The sequence below is a fragment of the Nesoenas mayeri genome (genome assembly GCF_963082525.1).
Source record: "Nesoenas mayeri genome assembly, chromosome: 1".
In the NCBI taxonomy this organism is placed as follows: domain Eukaryota; kingdom Metazoa; phylum Chordata; class Aves; order Columbiformes; family Columbidae; genus Nesoenas; species Nesoenas mayeri.
This window is the reverse complement of record NC_137541.1, coordinates 210978951-210997877: the sequence shown is the minus strand read 5'-3', so window position 1 is coordinate 210997877 and position 18927 is coordinate 210978951. Positions and strand designations below refer to the sequence as shown.

At 47.5% G+C, this 18927-nt stretch overlaps 1 protein-coding gene across 1 annotated transcript in view; it reads right to left on the bottom strand.

Moving 5' to 3' along the window:
• The window catches only part of MAP6 (microtubule associated protein 6), a gene marked incomplete at its 5' end in the record, with an annotated part of 33371 nt that extends 15046 nt beyond the window's left edge, over window positions 1-18325 (bottom strand). The window contains one exon of the mRNA XM_080363456.1: window positions 17598-18325. Coding sequence (XP_080219582.1) covers window positions 17598-18325 — 728 coding nt within the window. The remainder of the gene's footprint in view (window positions 1-17597) is intronic.
• Window positions 18326-18927: the final 602 nt, after the last annotated feature.

Below are 18927 nucleotides of genomic sequence, written 5' to 3'. Positions count from 1 at the left end.
TCAAGCTAAAATATTGCTTGTGAAAGCAAAGCACACACATCCGCTCAGGCTCCAAAGACACACAATTCTATCCTATTTAAGACTATGAAGTAAAATATAGCAAATAACAGATTCCCAGACTATTTGGGGTTGGAAGGGACCTCTGGAGGATCTCCCAGCCCAACCCACCTGCTAACGCAGGGTCACCAGAGCAGATCACATAGGAATGTGTTCAGAGAAGGAGACTCCACAGCCTCTCTGGGCAGTCTGGTCCAAGCTCTGGCACCTCACAGCAAAGAAGTTTCTCCTCATATTCAGATGGAACATCCTGTGCTTCAGTCTATACCCATTGCCCCTCATTCCGTTGTTGGGCACCACTGAAAAGAGTCTGGTCCATCCTCTTGACACCCACCCTTCAAATACCTATAATCATGAAGTTCCTTCTCAGCCTTTCTTCTCCAGCTGAACAGCCCCAGCTCTCTCAGTCTCTCTCCATCTGAAAGATGCTCCAGCATCTTTGTAGCTCTCCACTGGACTTTCTTCAGTAATTCATTGTCCTCCTTAAACTAGGGAGCCCAGAACATATAATCCAAACATCTTAAATAAACGTGCTTTGGATGCATAATGCCTTCTTCTCAGAAAAGGAAAGAGAATTAAAATCTGTGACACTACACATCATCCATTCACGATGCACATCTGCAAGTGACATCTCCACCACACACACATTTGTGGTTTCCCACATATCAGTGGGGATATTTTTTATAAAACTACACAGGCAGAAATCCCTTGGATCCATCAGTTGAGGTACCAGATTCAACACGATGAATATTTCACAATGAATGGTTCTGCAGCTTGACGGGCTGCGTTTCCACCATGTCCCAAGCGTGCAACACAAGTCAGGCATGGGGAGATGTGCTGCACATGACATATGAAGTGTGATAACCGCACAGCCTCGAATAATGCAATACAGAAAGTGGATGAATGCAAAATTAACCTACATTTAGTCCCATCACTTGCTTCTGCTGCACTCATGTGTGTGTGTATTTGAGATCATGCTATTTCTTTACAAGATTTTATATATATAAGGAATCAGAAGCATTTTTTAGCATGTAAAGGTGACAATTCAGTTGCTGGTTGTGACAGACAGGGCTGAATTCTGCTTTCCATTTTACGCCTTCCTATGCAATGTACCCATTCAATATTTATTTAACTGAAATTAAGAGGTTGTAATTCTTCTTCAACTGGAAGAACCATAATAGAAGTGGGTGTGAACTACATAGATGAAAGAAGGAAGCTGAGGCTTATCTTAAGATAGAGGATTAGTGAGCTAAGGGAAAGCAATCAAAGACTGAATCAGATTCTGCCCCCCCCCCATCTTCATCCTTAATACTGTCTTATTTCAGGGGCTGCAAAGTCTGAATGTGAATTTAATTTGGACAGTAAGGCTCTGGAGTTTGCATTACATATGCAGAATTATTAGGGAGGAAACATGGGGAAATGACACTGAAATTGCTGTGGAGGAAGGTTGTTTTAAAAGACTAACCTGGGCTCAAGAGATGGGCAGACAATTTAGGAGAACAGTGTGGGAGAACTGGGAGGCTTCTTTGGGAAGATGACATGGCTTAATGTGCCGATGTATTTTTTTTGAAAACCCTAAAACACACCACCACAAGTCACGATTGTAACAGGGAGCAGAATTAGGTCCATTAAAGTACTTTTAACAGTGTAATAACACAAGTCCACGCTGCCTCGAGTTGACCCATCTTTCTTTAGAAGCCATGCAGGAAGCACAAACGTATATCAATTGTAGGAAATAAGCACATTAATGTAAAAACCACTCTCCATTTCCCCGCTCCCAACTCCACAAGCTCAGGAAACCATCAGCACCACTTGTGCATCAATAACGATGTAATGGGAGGGATGCGCTGATGCTGGCTCCCCAACAACTGGATTAGTCCCACAATAACAGATTGGTAAATACTGGGACCATCAAAGCTGTCTCGGGGGAGTCTAGGAAAGAGGCAGCACGAGGCACTGGAGCAGATGGCTGTATTGTGAATTCTCCTAATTAAGTAAAACAAGGACCTATGCGAGCGAACGAAGCAATTACTGGTCACTGCTGGTGCTGCGCTGTCCGCATGAAGGCTGTCGTGAAAAATAAAAGGACTGTTGGAAAGCTTTACATGGGAAATGATGAGAAAGTAGGTTCTGGAAGAAGGTTATTTTATAATGAACTGGCTGTTTTCAAGGGATTCTCCAGCGCTTGCAAGGAGTGGAAAGCCCTGAAAGCGAAGCACAGACAAAACAAGTTGTGTCTTTACATCAAAGGTGCTCAGGTCCAGAAGCTCCTCTCTGTCCTTATCCAAAAGCATCGCTCTAGTGCACACTGAAACCATCGGGGAAATACATCGCGATAGCCCTGTGCTACTGAGGCTGGTGCTCTGCTCCAAAGGAGAGGCGTAAAGCCAAAAGAAGACCCAAAATCAGAGCGTCTGCAACCTAAAGGCATGGCGCACAGCAATAAGCAGCAGGCAAAGTGTAGGATTTAGTCGTTTTGGAGGAAAAAGTGGAATAGAGACATGGTTTTCTGTTTCCAGATGCAAGGAGCCTGTGTGTAGCATGAGCCGGGGAGCTAAAACCGCAAAGAGATGAAAGAAAATCCTAAGGGATGTGCACGGCTGCCTGTGCCAGCAAAGGGGATTTAGAAACACTCTGTGCAGAAAACAAAGCCCCAGGAGCTACAGAGGCTGTGACAAACACCCAGAAACACCTAAAGACTCAGACACCATTTGCATTTTCAGGAGCATCTTGCATTGACATTATTTTGGAAGCTGATGGGATGTTATCACCCAGGCGTCTGATGTCCTGGGGTCTTTTGGCATCTCCAGACCCAGCCCAGAGCATTTGGAGGAGGTTGCAAATGGACCACTTGCTTGGCCATAGACTTGCGTGGATGCTCATGTGTCCACAGACACCCAGTCCGGAGGATGGTGACATCATAATGTGGCCATAAATAGCCCTAAAAATATGTCTGGATCATGGAAACCCACTTCCCAAGAAGGATAAGACTGAATAAATATATCCCTCCACTGCACACGCTCTGCAAGCATCTGCAATCACAGACCTACCTGCCAAAACCCCAACCCAGCTGCCAGCGCACAAAACTGTGCATTGCAATCCCTTTGCTAAAGAAAAAAGGAGTAAAAAAAACTCCCAGAAAGTAAATTTGGGGACTAAAAATTAAAAGCACCAGTTCTACAACTCTTCTGCAAGGAACTGGAAGGAGGATTTGTTATTACTAAGCACTTTTGCATGCCCAGCAAATGTTTACAGACTCTCTGAGGCATTTGCATCCACTGGGTAAATTCTGTGTATTTGGAAATGAGACGATCTGCAAATACTTCATCTTTTGGAGCTGTTCCATGCTTAATCGAGAAATAAAACATGGTAGGGACAAATGTATTAAGCAGGTACTTAACTGAGAGAAGAGACGAGAGAAGACGGCGCTGTTCTTGTCTCCCAGGCAGCACATGCATGTTTTAAACACGTTCCTAGATTGATATTTATTGCAACCGACAGAGCAGAAAGGCTCAGAAAAAAGCACTCCTTCCCCTCCCATAAATAATTCACTCCTTATAACAGTTCATAAAATGTTTATATTAAGTAATAATTAAATATTACATTACAAAAAATAACTAACATTCCAGCCAAGAGGAAAAAAAATCAACCCGAAGGAGGGCAAGGAAAATTATTGCCTTGAAGCTGTCACGTTGGGTTTTCTTTACTAAAAGCAGAGCTAAAGCAGTTAAAAGGGGCGATTCTCAGCTGCACTCGATGCTCCCTCTGCTCTGTTAGATCAAATCCTGATCTTGCCCCAAATTACAGGCTTTTTCCAATCAATCTTTGTGATATCAACATGGAACCTGCTCTTGTGTCTGTGCAAGATCTCCCTATGCGGCAGTTTTCAGAGAATCACAGAATCATTTTGGTTGGAAAAGTCCCTCAAGATCATTGAGTCCAACAAATGATGAGCCAGGCGGGGCTTAAATTTGTCTCATATTAACCTCTTCTGTTAAGCAATGATGGGGTTTTACTTCAAATAATCCACTATGCACTCTTATTAGCAGGTTTGGAGCCTGCTAATGGGTTACTTGGTCTTGGTTGCGAAGACACGCAAGGTCCAAGATGGGACAAGACTCCAATAGTCACATCCGAACATGGGATAAAGGACTGTGAACATGGCAGGGAGGAGAGGGGGTGGTGGGTAATGATTGAGGATCAGCAGAAGCCATCGAGATAATATGAATCAAAAGTCATCATGCGTACACCCAGGCACTTTTTATTAAAACTATAATTGCTTGATCCAACCCATGCCCTGGGGAGCATAAAGAAAGGCAAGCGGCACCAAGGTCACTGCAGACAGAAAATCAATGCAGGGAATGAATGGTAATGACTTTTTCTTTGTTTTCCCTAGGTTCAAACAGAAGGACTGGGGAGATTTCCTGCTGGCATCTCCAGGGATGCACAATATCCCTCGGACTTGCTCCAGCAAAGCACTTTAGTACATTTTTAACTTTCAACATGCAAGTCTTGCTCCTCTTGACTGTGACTACAGTGGGTTCGAGCATCCCAATGGACCATTTTATTTCATATACACAAAGACAATTATCCACTTCTCTGTGGGGCTTTGTTATCTGTCCAAAACCATCCCAGTATTTTGCAATGACCACTGTCTTCTGCACTCCTCATGGGTGTCCTCAGGACCTTCTCTGGTCTGCAGCTGTGCTGAGATACAAAGCCAAAACCTGAATAAAAGAGCCTACCTAAGGCTTTACTAATGTGGAAGGATGTCACATTTTACACATCAAACTCCTCTACATACATCTCAGTATTTTTTGAGTGGTTTTGTTGGTCAATTTTCATTTTTTTTTTTTTTTCAATGCAATAACACTCTTGACATGTGATTTGTGATTTACTGCAGAATTGTTCCTGAACCAGCCATTCCTGTCTGCACCGGTACCACCGATGAATCCCACCTTGATATCATACCCTGCCTATACCTTTCCTGAATTGCTTCTTACTTATTTCAGGCTGTTCCTCCAATATGTCAAGATGTCCTTGAATTCCAATTCCAACATGCAAAATGCTTTAGCCGAACACAAGTGAAGGACTCAGCATGAGATTACATGGATGAAAAGGAGTAGAGCATCTCCCTTATGAGGAAAGGCTGAGCAAGCTGGGTCTCTCTAGCTTGGAGAAGAGGAGACTGAGGGGTGACCTCATTAATGTTTACAAATATATAACGGTGAGTGTCAGGAGGATGGAGCCAGGCTCTTCTTGGTGACAGCCAATGGTAGGACAAGGGGCAATGGATACAAACCGGAACACAAAAGGTTCCACTTAAATTTGAGAAGCAACTTGTTCCTGGTGAGAGTGGCAGAGCCTGGCCCAGGCTGCCCAGGGAGGTTGTGGAGTCTCCTTCTCTGCAGACATTCCAACCCGCCTGGACACCTTCCTGTGTAACCTCATCTGGGTGTTCCTGCTCCATGGGGGGATTGCACTGGATGAGCTTTCCAGGTCCCTTCCAACCCCTGACATTCTGGGATTCTGTGAAATACTGTGCAGGCACTCAGATGGGATGGTCCTAATGCCTCTTTCTGCCCTTAAAATATCTCTTAACTGCAATAAAGTACCAGTTACAACTATGGCAGGAAAGTAGTGCTGTAGATTTAAAATGTAGTATATCTAAGGCAGGTTGTGTCCTATACAGAAGGGATGGAACAGCTTCTTCTCTCCACTGTCCCCTGAGCTTGAACCTCAGCCCTTCTCTGACCTGGTAATTCTGAGTCTGTGTGATGCAGGAGCCAAGTGAGTGGTATTGCTCACTAGAAATGTGATCTTCATGCAGAAATGGATCGATGCTGCAAGCTGAGTATAGGGTTTTTTTTCATTGATTCCACCAACATTTGGATCAAGCTCTTGGGAGATGTCTCTAGAGCTCCAAAGAGTTCCATCAAGGCTGATTCTGAACATGGTAACACCTAAGTGATGTGAAAGTTCTGTCCAAAAGAAGTCTGTAGTCACCAGCCAAGAAAAAGCTAAGAGGTTAAATGGGGATTCAAAAGCTGGTGTCTCTTTGCCTCTCAGTGAACCTGGTCAGAACACCTGAACACGGACATCTCAGTACCTGTGACTATGGGGTGAGTCTACATGAACGAAATTTATGAAGAAATAGCAAAAAGAATTATTTATATAAGCTGTAAATAAAGACCATGGAATCACTGAACTGTTTGGGTTTGAAGGGACCTTCCCAGCTCCCCCAATGCCACCCCTGCCAGGAGCAGGGACATCTGCACCAGCTCAGGTTGCTCAGAGCCCCATCCAGCCTGTCCTGGGATGTCCCCAGGGATGGTTCATCCACCACGTCTCTGGCCAACCTGGGACAGGTGATACAGGGAATTGACAATTAACTAATTAACACTTAAAAACTAACACTTGACACTTAAAGAACTAACCCTACCCAACATCACTAAAGACACATAGAGAGCTAACTCTTTAACTCACATCACTGTTGCCCAGCCTTGCTTAGCTCTGTGTAACTCACTGTACGAAAAACAGGACTTCACTGATGCCTTGCAAAGATAATAATCCTTGGGCGCATCCTTGGGTGAACTAGATAACAGAAACTTGGACACAGGACAGGAGATAAGCCAGTTTTAACCAACTCATCAGTCTGAGACCTAACCAGCTCATCACACTGGACCAACGGTGACCGTGTACAGAGAAAGAGGACCCGGGTTCCCGATCACTGCGCAGCTGCAACCAGGAGGAGCCAGAGGTGGAGACTATGGAAATGGTCTCCCAGAACTCATTGTAATAAGAAACGCCTTCTAGGAGACAGGTTATGAATATGTATAGGCGTTCCTAAAGCTTTCATGAATATGTAACACTTTACTGCATTTAACCAAGTTCACAGCTACTGTGATTTTACACACGCATTAGGTGAAATGATTCCCTGTGTGTCTGGCGTTGTAAATAAATGCATACCTTCCTTATAACTTCAATGGTTGTAAGGTCATTCCGTGCCTCACAGGCTCTCACCACCCTCAGGGGCAACAATTTCTTCCTCATGTCTGGCCTGAATCTCCCTCCTTTAGTTTAAAACCATCACCCCTTGTCCTACCACAACAAGCCCTGCTCAAAAGTCTGTCCCCATCTTTCTTATGGGCCCCTTTTAAGTTCGGAAAGGCCGCACTAAGGTCTCCCCGGAGTTTCTCTTCTCCAGCTGAACACCCCAACTCTCTCAGCCTGTCCTCCCAGCAGAGCTGTTCCAGCCTTCTGATCATCTATTGATTTCTATGAGCAGAATAACCTTGCCCTTTGCAATTAATATCTAGCACTGCTTCACTTCAGAAGCCCACTGTTTTCTTTATAAAACACCTTCATTTTTTTCTCTCATTCTGAGCTAGATACACAGCAAATCACCTACACAGCCTCACATACCTTCAGTCCTTTCAAAGAGCAAGAAAAGTAAATCAGCAGCCAAGTAACATCAGCGACCTTGCAAAATATTTCAGTGAGAAATCTCCGGACGCTTTCTGAGACAGCACCTGCAAGGTTGGGTGGATAAACACCATGCAAGAGCTAATTGACATGAGGAGGATGTTGCTATGCAGGAGAAAGTGGACTGCAGTCCTACAAATAGATGCGGGGATGCCAGGAGACAGCCCGTGGCTCACATCATCCTGAATTTCCTTGCCTGTACAGTGGATCTGGAGTAACCGATGCCAAAATGGTTCGTTTACAGCTCTGTGGTGGTATTTTTAGGGTTAAAACCAGGTGAATGTAAAGCCTAGCGTTAAGCAGCCACGCAGCAGCTAAACGGCAAGGTTTTACAAGTCTGCTGGCAGCAACGACAACCTGGGAGGTGCCTTCACAATAATCAAATTATTAATCAAAATCTCTGCTGAGCATATTATTTTGTGCTCCTGAATTGCAGCCTGTAGACCCTTGTGAATCTCTGCAGATGGATGTGGATGCTGGGGTCCCCGGGCTGTACCCCAATACCAGCTCATCCCTGCTCATCACCCCCTTGTTTTGCACCACGCAGCATTGTCCCCAGCTGCAAATCACAGGCGTGTTGTGATGCAGGAATATTTGCTTTCCTGCTCCAATGCATAGTGGTGTAAAATGCTTTTTGAAACAAGCTGCTACCCTAGGACCACTTGTTAAATTTCCCCTTTTCACGGTGTCTTTTTGTGCAGCTGCCCGATGGTCATATCCTCTCCCCCAGGTAATTCTGCTGGTGTTACAGGAGCTGCAGTGATTTTTACAGATGGAGCCAGTCCCATTCTTTCCAAGCATGAGCAGCACATTGTTTCAGACAACCCACCCATCAACCTGAGAACATCCCTCAAACGCATCCTCCTTCTCAAAATTGAATTAGATCTCCATAAAAAATAAGTAAGTAAGTAAGTAAGTAAATAAATAAATAAATTATATATATAAAAAAATAATATATATATATATAAAGCAGCCTCTCCACCTTCCCTGCACCAAAACACCCTGTTTTGTAGCCTCAGCAGTACAACTTGCAGCTGGGTCCTCAAAGCAGCAAGAGTTGCTCTGTATTCACACCGTGTTTGCAAAGTGCTGCGAGGTCCCTTCAGGTGAAGGCACCGTTTGAACGAAAGGAGTTATTAATAGAAAGCAAAATGTGTTTGCGATATAACACTCACAACATTGGACTTGGGGAGGAGAGATGAGTTGAAGGTTAAAGCAGTAACTTGGCGAACAGCTTGGCTTCTTTGTGTGCATATGTATATATATATATATATATATATATAAAAATATAAAGGACATTGGAAGGATAACCAGAATGCTGAGCTATAAATCAAGAGAAATAAAATTTCCATCATATGAAACTGAGAACTGTCTGAAGGGAAGTAGCCAGAGAGTCGTGGTCAATGGGGCAGAGTCCAGTTGAGGCCTGGATCTAGTGCAGTGCCTCAGGGGCAGTGCTGGGGCCGCTGTTATTCAATATATTCATCAATGATTTGGACGAGGGAATAGAGTGATTGTCAGCAAGTTTGCTGGTGACACCAAGCTGGGAGGAGTGGCTGACACGCCAGAGGCTGTGCTGCCATCAGAGACCTGGACAGGCTGAGAGTTGGGCGGGGATGACCTCATTCATGTTTACAGATATCTAAAGGGTGAGTGTCAGGAGGATGGAGCCAGGCTCTTCTCGGTGACAGTGATAGGACAAGAGGTAATGGGTTCAAACTGGAACACAAAAGGTTCCACTTAAATTTGAGAAGAAACTTCTCAGTAAGGGTGACAGAACACTGGCCCAGGCTGCCCAGGGAGGTTGTGGAGTCTCCTTCTCTGCAGACATTCCAACCCGCCTGGACACCTTCCTGTGTAACCTCATCTGGGTGTTCCTGCTCCATGGGGAGATTGTACTGGATGAGCTTTCCAGGTCCCTTCCAATCCCTGACATTCTGGGATTCTCTGAAACTTTCCTAAAATGGCCTTTTTCCCTCCTGGCTTGCAGGACAGCATCCATAGCCTTGTCCTGGTGCAGTGAAGTTTATTTGAGATCTCAGCATTAGTGCTATGAACACATTCAGCTAAGAGCAAAGAAAAGTGAGATTGATGTAGGATAAAGTGAAAAAGTGCTTAGAAAGTGAAGGCTTGTTCAGCCAGTAGGAGACGGGAAAAGCAAAGATCAGGCTCTAAATGTGAGAGAAGACAAATTTACAATGGCTGTTTGTGATTTATTTGGCAAAGGAAGGACAGTGAAAGTCCTGCTGTCTAAATTAGCTGATCCCTCTCCTCTTTATTTATTGTTTGTGTTACAGTGGTAGCTTGAAGCTGTCAGGTGAAATTGGAGTCTGTTCTGCGGCATCTGCTCCTGCATCCAGGAGAAACTGGTGGTCTAAACAGACATGGCAGTGACTGGGAGGGGAGAAGTGTTTGGCATGTCCTTTGATAGAATAACCGATTTAGCAGACAAAAGAAATGTGAGAATCTACCTGGTTTCAGTAAAGCATTTGCTACAGGGCCACATGGGAAATCATTAATTACGCCAGTGAACGTGAATATCAGCAGAATGGGAAAACTGGGCAAGGGAAATGACAATGAGTGTTGGAAGGCTGAGCTGCAGCCTGAAGGAGGTTAGCAGTGTTTAATGTTTTTAAGGTTAGCTTTGGCACAAAGAAAGTAGGACAACACTGAGGAGACCTCCTCACGGCACAATGTTGTAGGCAGCACCGATACGAAGGAGGATTGGGATATCACAGAGGAAGAAAGGGATTGACCTTGACTGCCGTGTTCAAAATGGGATGAAAATTATTAGTACTAAATTCTAGGCTTGGTGCTAATCATCAAGATTTTTTGCTATAGGATGGGAGCTTCACGGCTGGAATTGCCTAAGCAGGAGAACGATGTGTAGGTCCTGATTATCAAAGTGGGGGTGAGGGATTTCTGATGTACCTGTAATGCCCACAAATACGACATGGGAATCTTAGCAGAAATGGAGATCTCATCTCCAAAGGGTGACAGTTTGCACCTGTGTTTAAAAAAGTGTGATTTCATCTAGGAAGAGCTGAAGAGAAATGGTCAATACAGGGATTAAAAAGGAGACCAAAAGACTTTAACTTGCTAGTGGACATGGTTCATGGAGACACTAAGCAGTGACCTCCAGATAGGAGAAAAGCACTAAGCAACGCAGTGCCAACGAAACAGCAAAATATAACCTGTCCATTGACTCAGACTGGAAATGAGATGATGGTTACAAACCATGGGAGACTGAGGTCTTGGCACACCCTTCCAGCTGGCACTGTGCAACTGAAAATCTGCTTTTTCTGAGGCACAGCCTCAGAGCTTAGTTGTAAAGACTAAATAAGGAGGTGCTTATGATTGGACTTACTGGTTCAGATGGTCCCATCCAGTCTTGAGTGCTTAAAGATCCCTGCAGAGGTGACACATCGGAGCAAGAGCAGAGCAAAAATTGCTCAGGTACATTGAGCCTGTCACCTGAATGCCACCTCCACCTCCTCAAGCCTGTCCTATGGCATGCACAGCCCAGGTCCACCTTGCACACAGTCAAAGCAGCAAAATTCAGTATTGCCCACACTGCTGAGCAGCTCCCAGTTGGCTTTTGGGGCTGGATAGTGTCCACCTAAATGTGATTGCAGGGAATATGCTGGGAAATACTTCAGCTTGGAGATACTACCAAATATCTGCAGTATGTTCAGTTCTGGGCTCCCCAGTTTAAGAAGGACAAGGAATTACTGGAGAGAAGGTGGACCACATGCCCAACAACAGGATGAGGGGCAACAGGTACAGATGAAAACACAGGAGGTTCCATCTGAATATGAGGAGAAACTTCTTTCCTTTGAGGTGCCAGAGCCTGGCCCAGGCTGCCCAGAGAGGTTGTGGAGTCTCCTTCTCTGCAGACATTCAAACCCACCTGGACACCTTCCTGTGTGATCTGCTCTGGTGACCCTGCTTTAGCAGGTGAGTTGGACTGGATGATCTTCAGAGGTCCCTTCCAACCTCAACCATCCTGTGATTCTGTGAAGAGCCTTTCTCAGCTGGTGGACTATATCAAAAGGAGATCAAGACACTGAGCGTGGCAGGGTTGCTGCCTGTCTGCAACACCCATCTCCATCCTCTTCATGTTTTAGGAAATACAAGAGCTTCCTCCACCCATGGTTGTTACATACTCATACGACCGATCCTTGAAGTATCAGCAGATGTCATGTCTCCTCCTGCTGCTGAAGGTACATATCAAGTAACAGCTGAGACAGAGCTCAGCCTTAGCCAAAGCTACCAAACATCTATCTGAACAGCCTTTTCCAGATGGAAGAAAACATCTTGTCCCTTCCCTTCCAGATGAGGGCAAAATTGGGTCCATTTGCTTGTACAGGTTACTTTAATGGCACTTTCATCCAATTTGGGAGTTCGTAACTGAAATGACACTAGGAAATGAAATTTGCCCAGGAACATTCTCTGCATTCACACTGTTAGGCCCCCCTTAGCACCCAAAACAAGGTGGTTGCGACCAAGCTGCTCGTTGGGATCAGTTCTTGGCCTGTCCTCACTCTCAAATGAGCCTGGGAAGAGTGCTAAGGAGTGTTTCAACAACTGAAGAGTATAGATGACCATGTCCCCATGCCCAGGAACGTGTTCTGGAACTGTTTAATTTACCAGGACAGACCCAGCCTGTGGACCTGACCAGAATTTTCAGAAGGCAATGGAAAATTTCCCACCAAGTTTGGCAAACCTGACAGCACGAGCCAGTGTTACCAAGTGTCTCACTGAGATGGGACATGTCCTCCACTGGAGATTTTCAAGATTACATTAGATAAAATCATAGAATAGTTTGGGTTGGAAGGGACCTTAAAGCTCATTCAGTGCCACCCCTGCCATGAGCAGGGACATCTTCACCAGCTCAGGTTGCTCAGAGCCCCGTCCAGTCTGGCCTGGGATGTCTCCAGGAATGGTTCATCCACCACCTCTCTGGCCAACCTGGGACAGGCTCTCACCAACCTCAGGGACCACAATTTCTTCCTCACGTCTGTCCTGAATCTCCTTTAGTGAATCTGTAGCCTACTCCAGCCCTCCTGCATGGACATCCCTCCCTAATTTAGCTCCGATCTATCTCAGAAAAATACACAGCAAGTCTCCAGCACTGACTCATTCATCTCTATAGCTACTACAAATTCTCATTTGCTCTGTATCTTTAGTAGCTCCAGGGCTTGAGATGAATGACAGTAACATTAGCAACAGGCAATTCATTAATACTAGAGGCAGTCCAAAATTTTCCATTTCTTTCTTGTTTTGTTTCCTCTGATAGGAAAGGAAATTGGTGGGGAAAAGAAATAATTGCTTTGGTTAAAAAAAAAAATATATATATATTTTTTTGATGAAGAACTTAAAATACAGGTTTTGCAATATTCTCTGGGGAAAATTAATTGCCTTGCTACTCATTTTGACAGTCTGCAAGGGGGGTGAAATTTCCCCTTTCCCTTTTCTATCTTTCTCTCTTTAGGGAAAACATGTAACAAAAGGAGAAGAATGCAAGACAAAGAAGAGGAAAAAAATACCCAGCAAACACTAAATTCTAACATTTCCCCATCATTTTCAAACAAAAATGGAAAACGTACATTCTTTCTTGCATTTTTGTCAAATGTGCTTCTAATTGTCTCACTTCCACCAACAAATGCCACTGTCTGCACATTTTGTCACCTCCTCCCTCTGGTCCCAGACCCACAGGGTCAACCCCCATCCCTTCCATCCTTCAGTGCCACAAAGAGAAAAGCTCTGCTCATCCCTTCAGGAGTTCAGGTGGCAAAATCACCCCCTAAAAACTCAAGTACCGGAGTTACCACCTCTGTGCCCAATACAGACCAAACCCTCAATGATGCCACCAGATCCTCCAATGGGACATCAGATGATTGAAGAAGAAAGGGTTCCATCTGGCAGCAACAGCTTTCCAAGGAGCTGGAAAGCCACCAGGCTGGGTTGGGACTCCTATGTACAGGCCAAGGTAGCCACATCAACTTGGTGTTCCTACTCGTTGGAGGATGCCCTGGTCCTTACTTGGTCCCTCAAGCCACCACCAGAAGCAGGAATGAAGAGGGAGCGAAGGGAGATGCAACCTGCTCCTGTATTGTTGCTTGAGCAGCTTTGGGGAGGGAAACTGAGGCAAGAGGCACCTTGGTGCTGGAACCTGTGTCACACCAGACCACACCTGGTCACAGTGGTGGCTTCCAGCACCTTGACCTCAGAAGAACTACAGCAAACAGGAGAATGGTGCCCTGGAGCTGTACTCTGACCCCAGCTCTAGTCCTGATGCACAGTGGTAGGTCACTCAGCCCCACGCCTCAATTTCCCCACAGCCAAAGAGGAATAGTCACAGGGCACTAATTAGTGAGCAGTTGCCATCATGTGCAACTTGGTCACCTTCAAACTTACTTGCTACTGGTGGCTTCAAACCAGACGTTGCCCTGGGAGCCACTTAACTTTTGGAGACCATTAGGAATAAGCATGTCCTGTAGTTGTTTCCCTTGGTTTGCCAAGGGGATTTATTTGGGCGTAAGTACATAAATAAATCGTATATAGAAATAGATATTTAATAAATAGATAAAATGTAAATATATTACAAAAATATAAATGTAGGGATATATAAATACAAATAATACAAATGAAGGAAATATAAAAATATAAATAATATAAATACTACAAATATTGTAAATAAATAATGTAAATAAATGCTGTTTATTCTGCAGGATCTCTGGGAACAGGCAGTCTCTTACAGACATGCACAGCCCTGACATTGCTGCTCTGGCCTCACTGAAGCTTTCTGGGCTCAAACACTAATGCAAACAAATTGTCCATCCCTCGGGCTGGGAGTAGCCTCCATGCTCTGTGGACATCACTACTGGGCATCACATCTGCTTTGTAAGTATGAGCAGACCACGATCTCCACAATCATAGAATCACAGAATCATTTTGGTTGGAAAAGACCCTCAAGATCATCGAGTCCAACTGTTACCCCAGCCCTGGCACTGACCCATGTCCCTGAGAACCTCATGTCCGTCTGTCCAACCCTCCAGGGATGGTGACTCCACCACTGCCCTGGGCAGCCTGTTCCAATGCCCCACAGCCCTTTGGGGAAGAAATTGTTCCCCACATCCAACCTCAACCTCCCCTGGCGCAACTTGAGGCCGTTTCCTCTGCTCCTGGCGCTTGTTCCTGGGGAGCAGAGCCCGACCCCCCTGGCTCCAAGCTCCTTTCAGGCAGTTCAGAGATCAGAAGGTCTCCCCTCAGCTCCTGTTCTCCAGCTGAACCCCCCAGGTCCCTCAGCCGCTCCATCACACTTGTGCTCCAGTCCCTCACCAGCTCTGTTCCCTTCTCTCAACTCGCTCCAGCACCTCAAGGCCTTTCTTGGTGTGAGGGGCCCAAAACTGCCCCCAGGATTGGCGGTTTGGCCTCCCCAGGTCCCAGCACAGGGACGGTCACTGCCCTGGGCCTGCTGGCCACACCAGTGCTGGTACCAGCCAGGATGCTGGTGGCCTCTTGGCCACCTGAGCACACGCTGGCTCATGTTCAGCTGCTGTCACCAACACCCCCAGGTAAGATTCAATATTCATATGTCTTGGTATGAAGAGGTTAGAAAGAGGAATTTCCCCCTTTAGCGTGGACTTCCCTGATGACCTTGGGCTAGTTGCTTACACTATCCCATGGTCTGTTCCCTCACCTGGAAATAATATTAAAGGTGACAGAGCGATTTTAAAAACCACTCCTGGTGTGCTCTTTGGTTTCTCCAAGGGACTGTTTCCCAGCCCTGGAGTATCACATTATGCTGATTTGCAGCAGTGGCAGAGGGCTGTAAGGAAATCTCCCCTTGCTACTGGGGAACTTTCATCCATGCACAAGCCCAGCAAAAGCCATGGAGGACAAGCCCATGCGAGCCATCCTTGCTCCTCTCTAGTAGAAGGTCACTAGGAGATAATTTTGGCTGCTGGGTGAGCCCAAAAGATTGCCCAAATAATCTCCATCATTGGAGATTTTTCCATTATGGACTTCTGTGAGCAGCAAGGTTCTCGAAACTAATAGGGATTTGGAAAATCTGGCTTTTCAAAAGAACCCAAACAATAAACAACACTTACAAGATACCTAATTTGAACAGAAAATGAGAACAATTAGCCACAACATCACTTATGCATTAATGAAGAGGCGCTTATGTCCCAGGGCTGAGCGTCAGAGCAAAACACTTCTCCTGCAATACGCTGCAAGGAAGGAAAAAATATGCAAGTGGGAGAGCAGATGAGGATCCAAGGGCAAAGACAAGCCCTAAGGGTGTCCTGAAAAATGAGGAGCAACACAAGAAAGGCTGAAGCGTTCATGTTTCTCTTGGGTTTAACATCTAAGCCAACCCAACCTCTTTGCTTGGGGAGCAAACCCAACCCAGCGCAGCCTGCTGCAAGGGTGGTCGAATGGATTTGCTGGAGAAGACAGGAGGGATGGTACGTGGAGGGATGGGAGGGCGAGCAATCTGCATTTAAATATGCAAGCAAATAAGTCTAATTATCCTTTGCACCAGTGGAAGAGAGCAACACAACAGCTCTCCCGCTCCAGGACTTCTTTAGTCCTGCCATCACCAACATGAGACCTTGCAAGATGAGCAGACAAAAAAAATGGAGTCTAAGATCACAGCTGGTCAAAACACATTAAAGGACTGTTTCACTTCTGGAAAACCCTTTTCCCACACCCTCCACCCCTGCAAAACAGATCCTGACAATCCCTGGCCATCTTCTTGTATCTCAGCCAACCACCGTCACACCTGGATGCACCTGAGCCCACAGCATCACTCACATCCCTAGCAAGAGAATACACCGAACTACAGCACAAATAAAAATCTCACTGCTTGAACCGTTTCCCACTCAGGGACGTGAGAAAGATGATTGCCAGGTCTGCCGTGCCACACAGTCACCAGTGGGACACAGGAGTCAAAACCCAGCTGCATTTTAAATCTGCATGAATTTACTACCTGTTTGATGGCAGGGTGTCCCCTCTAAACCCCCCTGAGGAGGAAAAATCATTCTTGTGATAGCATAAACACTTTGGCATTCCTATCGGTATGGGGAGAAGCAAAAAGGTGACGATTACACTTTTGCCACAACAAACCCCAGCTTTGCTCTCTGCCACCTCCACCCCGGCCTTGGCAGCATTGGGTTCTGCCAAAGAAAGCTCTGGAAAACACAATCACAGCAAATCCTCCTTGCAAACGTACGAGCGGAGCAGCCACCCCATCACTTTTGTTTTGCATTCGTAACGCATCCAACCCCCCTTCACCCGGAGAGAAACAACAACAACAGCATCTCGCGGCAAGGAGTTTTGCGCTCCGAATCCCAAATGAGATTTCTTCTGGGGTGAAATAAGGGCACCCTTTATTTAGCCCGGGGTGGGGGGAATGATGGGGGGGGACGACAGAGGGATGTGCCACCCCCCCCGTGCCGCGCTGCGTTAAACATGGCAGCATCCGAAGGCTGCCCCACCCAAGCGGCCTAGGATGCACGTCACCCGCATCCCGCCGTGTCCCTGGGACGCTTTGTCTCGGGGATGCTACGGGCCCGGGGTGCTGCGTGGGACCCTCCTGGGCGTGGGACCATCCTGGACGTGGGACCCCGAGGATGCAGTGATGTGATTGGGATGCTGGTCCTTTAGGTTGGGTCCCTTTAGCCAGGGATGCACTTGGAAAGGACCAACGGAGACTTGCACATCCCGGGGAAGCGACCCAAACCTCTCCAAGGTGGTGGGTGCCTTTGAATTTTGGGCTGTGGCGGGCTGGGGAACACCCAAAGATCCTCCAAACCCACACGGTAAAAAAGATCCGTGGATTCACTATCTGCACAGCACCTACCCACGCCCCATCGATGCCACCCAGAGAGGTGGGGAATTTTAAAGAACCCCCCTGCAAGGCAGGAGACCATTAAAACCACCCCCAAAAACGCTTCAAAGCCTCATTCTCCCACCTCCCGGGGGTGGACAAGAGGGGACAGGAGAAGGGTTGAGGGTCGGCATTTGGGGACTAGGGGGGATCTCACCTGTAGGACGAGCTGACCCCCGCCGCCGCCACCTCCTCCTTGATCTGCCTGTTGAGAGCATCGGCGGCCGCCCTGCCCCTGCCCGCGTCCGGCTGCTGCCCGCCCGGCTCCTCCGCCTTCTTCCGACCCTTCTCTCGCCCATCCCCGGCCCGCACCGCTTTGGGATGATGCTCATCCTCCACCTCGGGGTCTTCCTCCTTTTTCTCGGCACCGGGAAGCACCTTCCGTCGCTTCTCCTGAGCTAGTTTCTCCGGGGAACCGCGGTCCACAGCGAGGACGGGGGAAGGTCCCGGTTTGGGGATCCAGGGATGATCACCCCGTTTGGGGATGGGCCAGGCACGGAAATCCTTCTGGTACTGCGTCTCTTTCTCGAAGGGTGTATCCGAGGGCTGATACTCGCTTTTGGGTTTGCAGCTCGGCTCCGGTCGTTGCACCTTCCAGGGCTTGTAATCGTGTCGCATCACCGAATCGGCCGGGGGTGAGGAGTGCGGAGCCGGGCCGGGTCGGGTCGAACCGGGAGCCGGTTCCCCCCCCGCACCACCCGCCGCTTCGCCGCCAGGCTGGGTATCGATGGGGGCGGCGGGACGGGGGGGAGGAGCGGAGGCGAGGGGATGCTCGGTGGCCTCCGAATATTTGGTAAAAACGAGAGGGACGGCGATATCCGCCTTATCCAGCTGGTTCCAGAAACGGGCGATGCAGCAAGCGCGGGTGATGCAGGGCCACGCCATGGCGGCCCCCCCGCACCACCACCACCCCGCGCAAAGGAGCGCACCCGCGCAAGGAGCGCAGCCGCTCCGCGCCGCTGCCGCACGGAGTGATGGAGCGGCCGGGGGAGCAGCGCCGCCCCGCCCCCCGCTGCACTGGAGGGGGCGGGGACTCGGAGGGGCGGGGCTTGGCGGAGGGGGGGGCACCCACGTGTGAGCACACACCTGTGCACACGCACGCAAGACATGCCCGTGCGTGCACCGACACGCACTCGCACCCGAGTGCAGGTGTGCACACACGCGTGTGCAGTCGTGGGAAATCGAGATGTGCAGTTCCAGCCACCTGGATGATAAAGGAAGATCAATGCTAACATGACATCCAACGGTAAGACAAGGGGCAATGGGTGCAAACTGCAACACAGGAGGTTCCACTTAAATCTGAGAAGAAACTTGTTCCTAGTGAGGGTGGCAGAGCCTGGCCCAGGCTGCCCAGGGGGGTTGTGGAGTCTCCTTCTGTGCAGACATTCCAACCCGCCTGGACACCTTCCTGTGTAACCTCATCTGGGTGTTCCTGCTCCATGGGGGGATTGCACTGGATGAGCTTTCCAGGTCCCTTCCAACCCCTG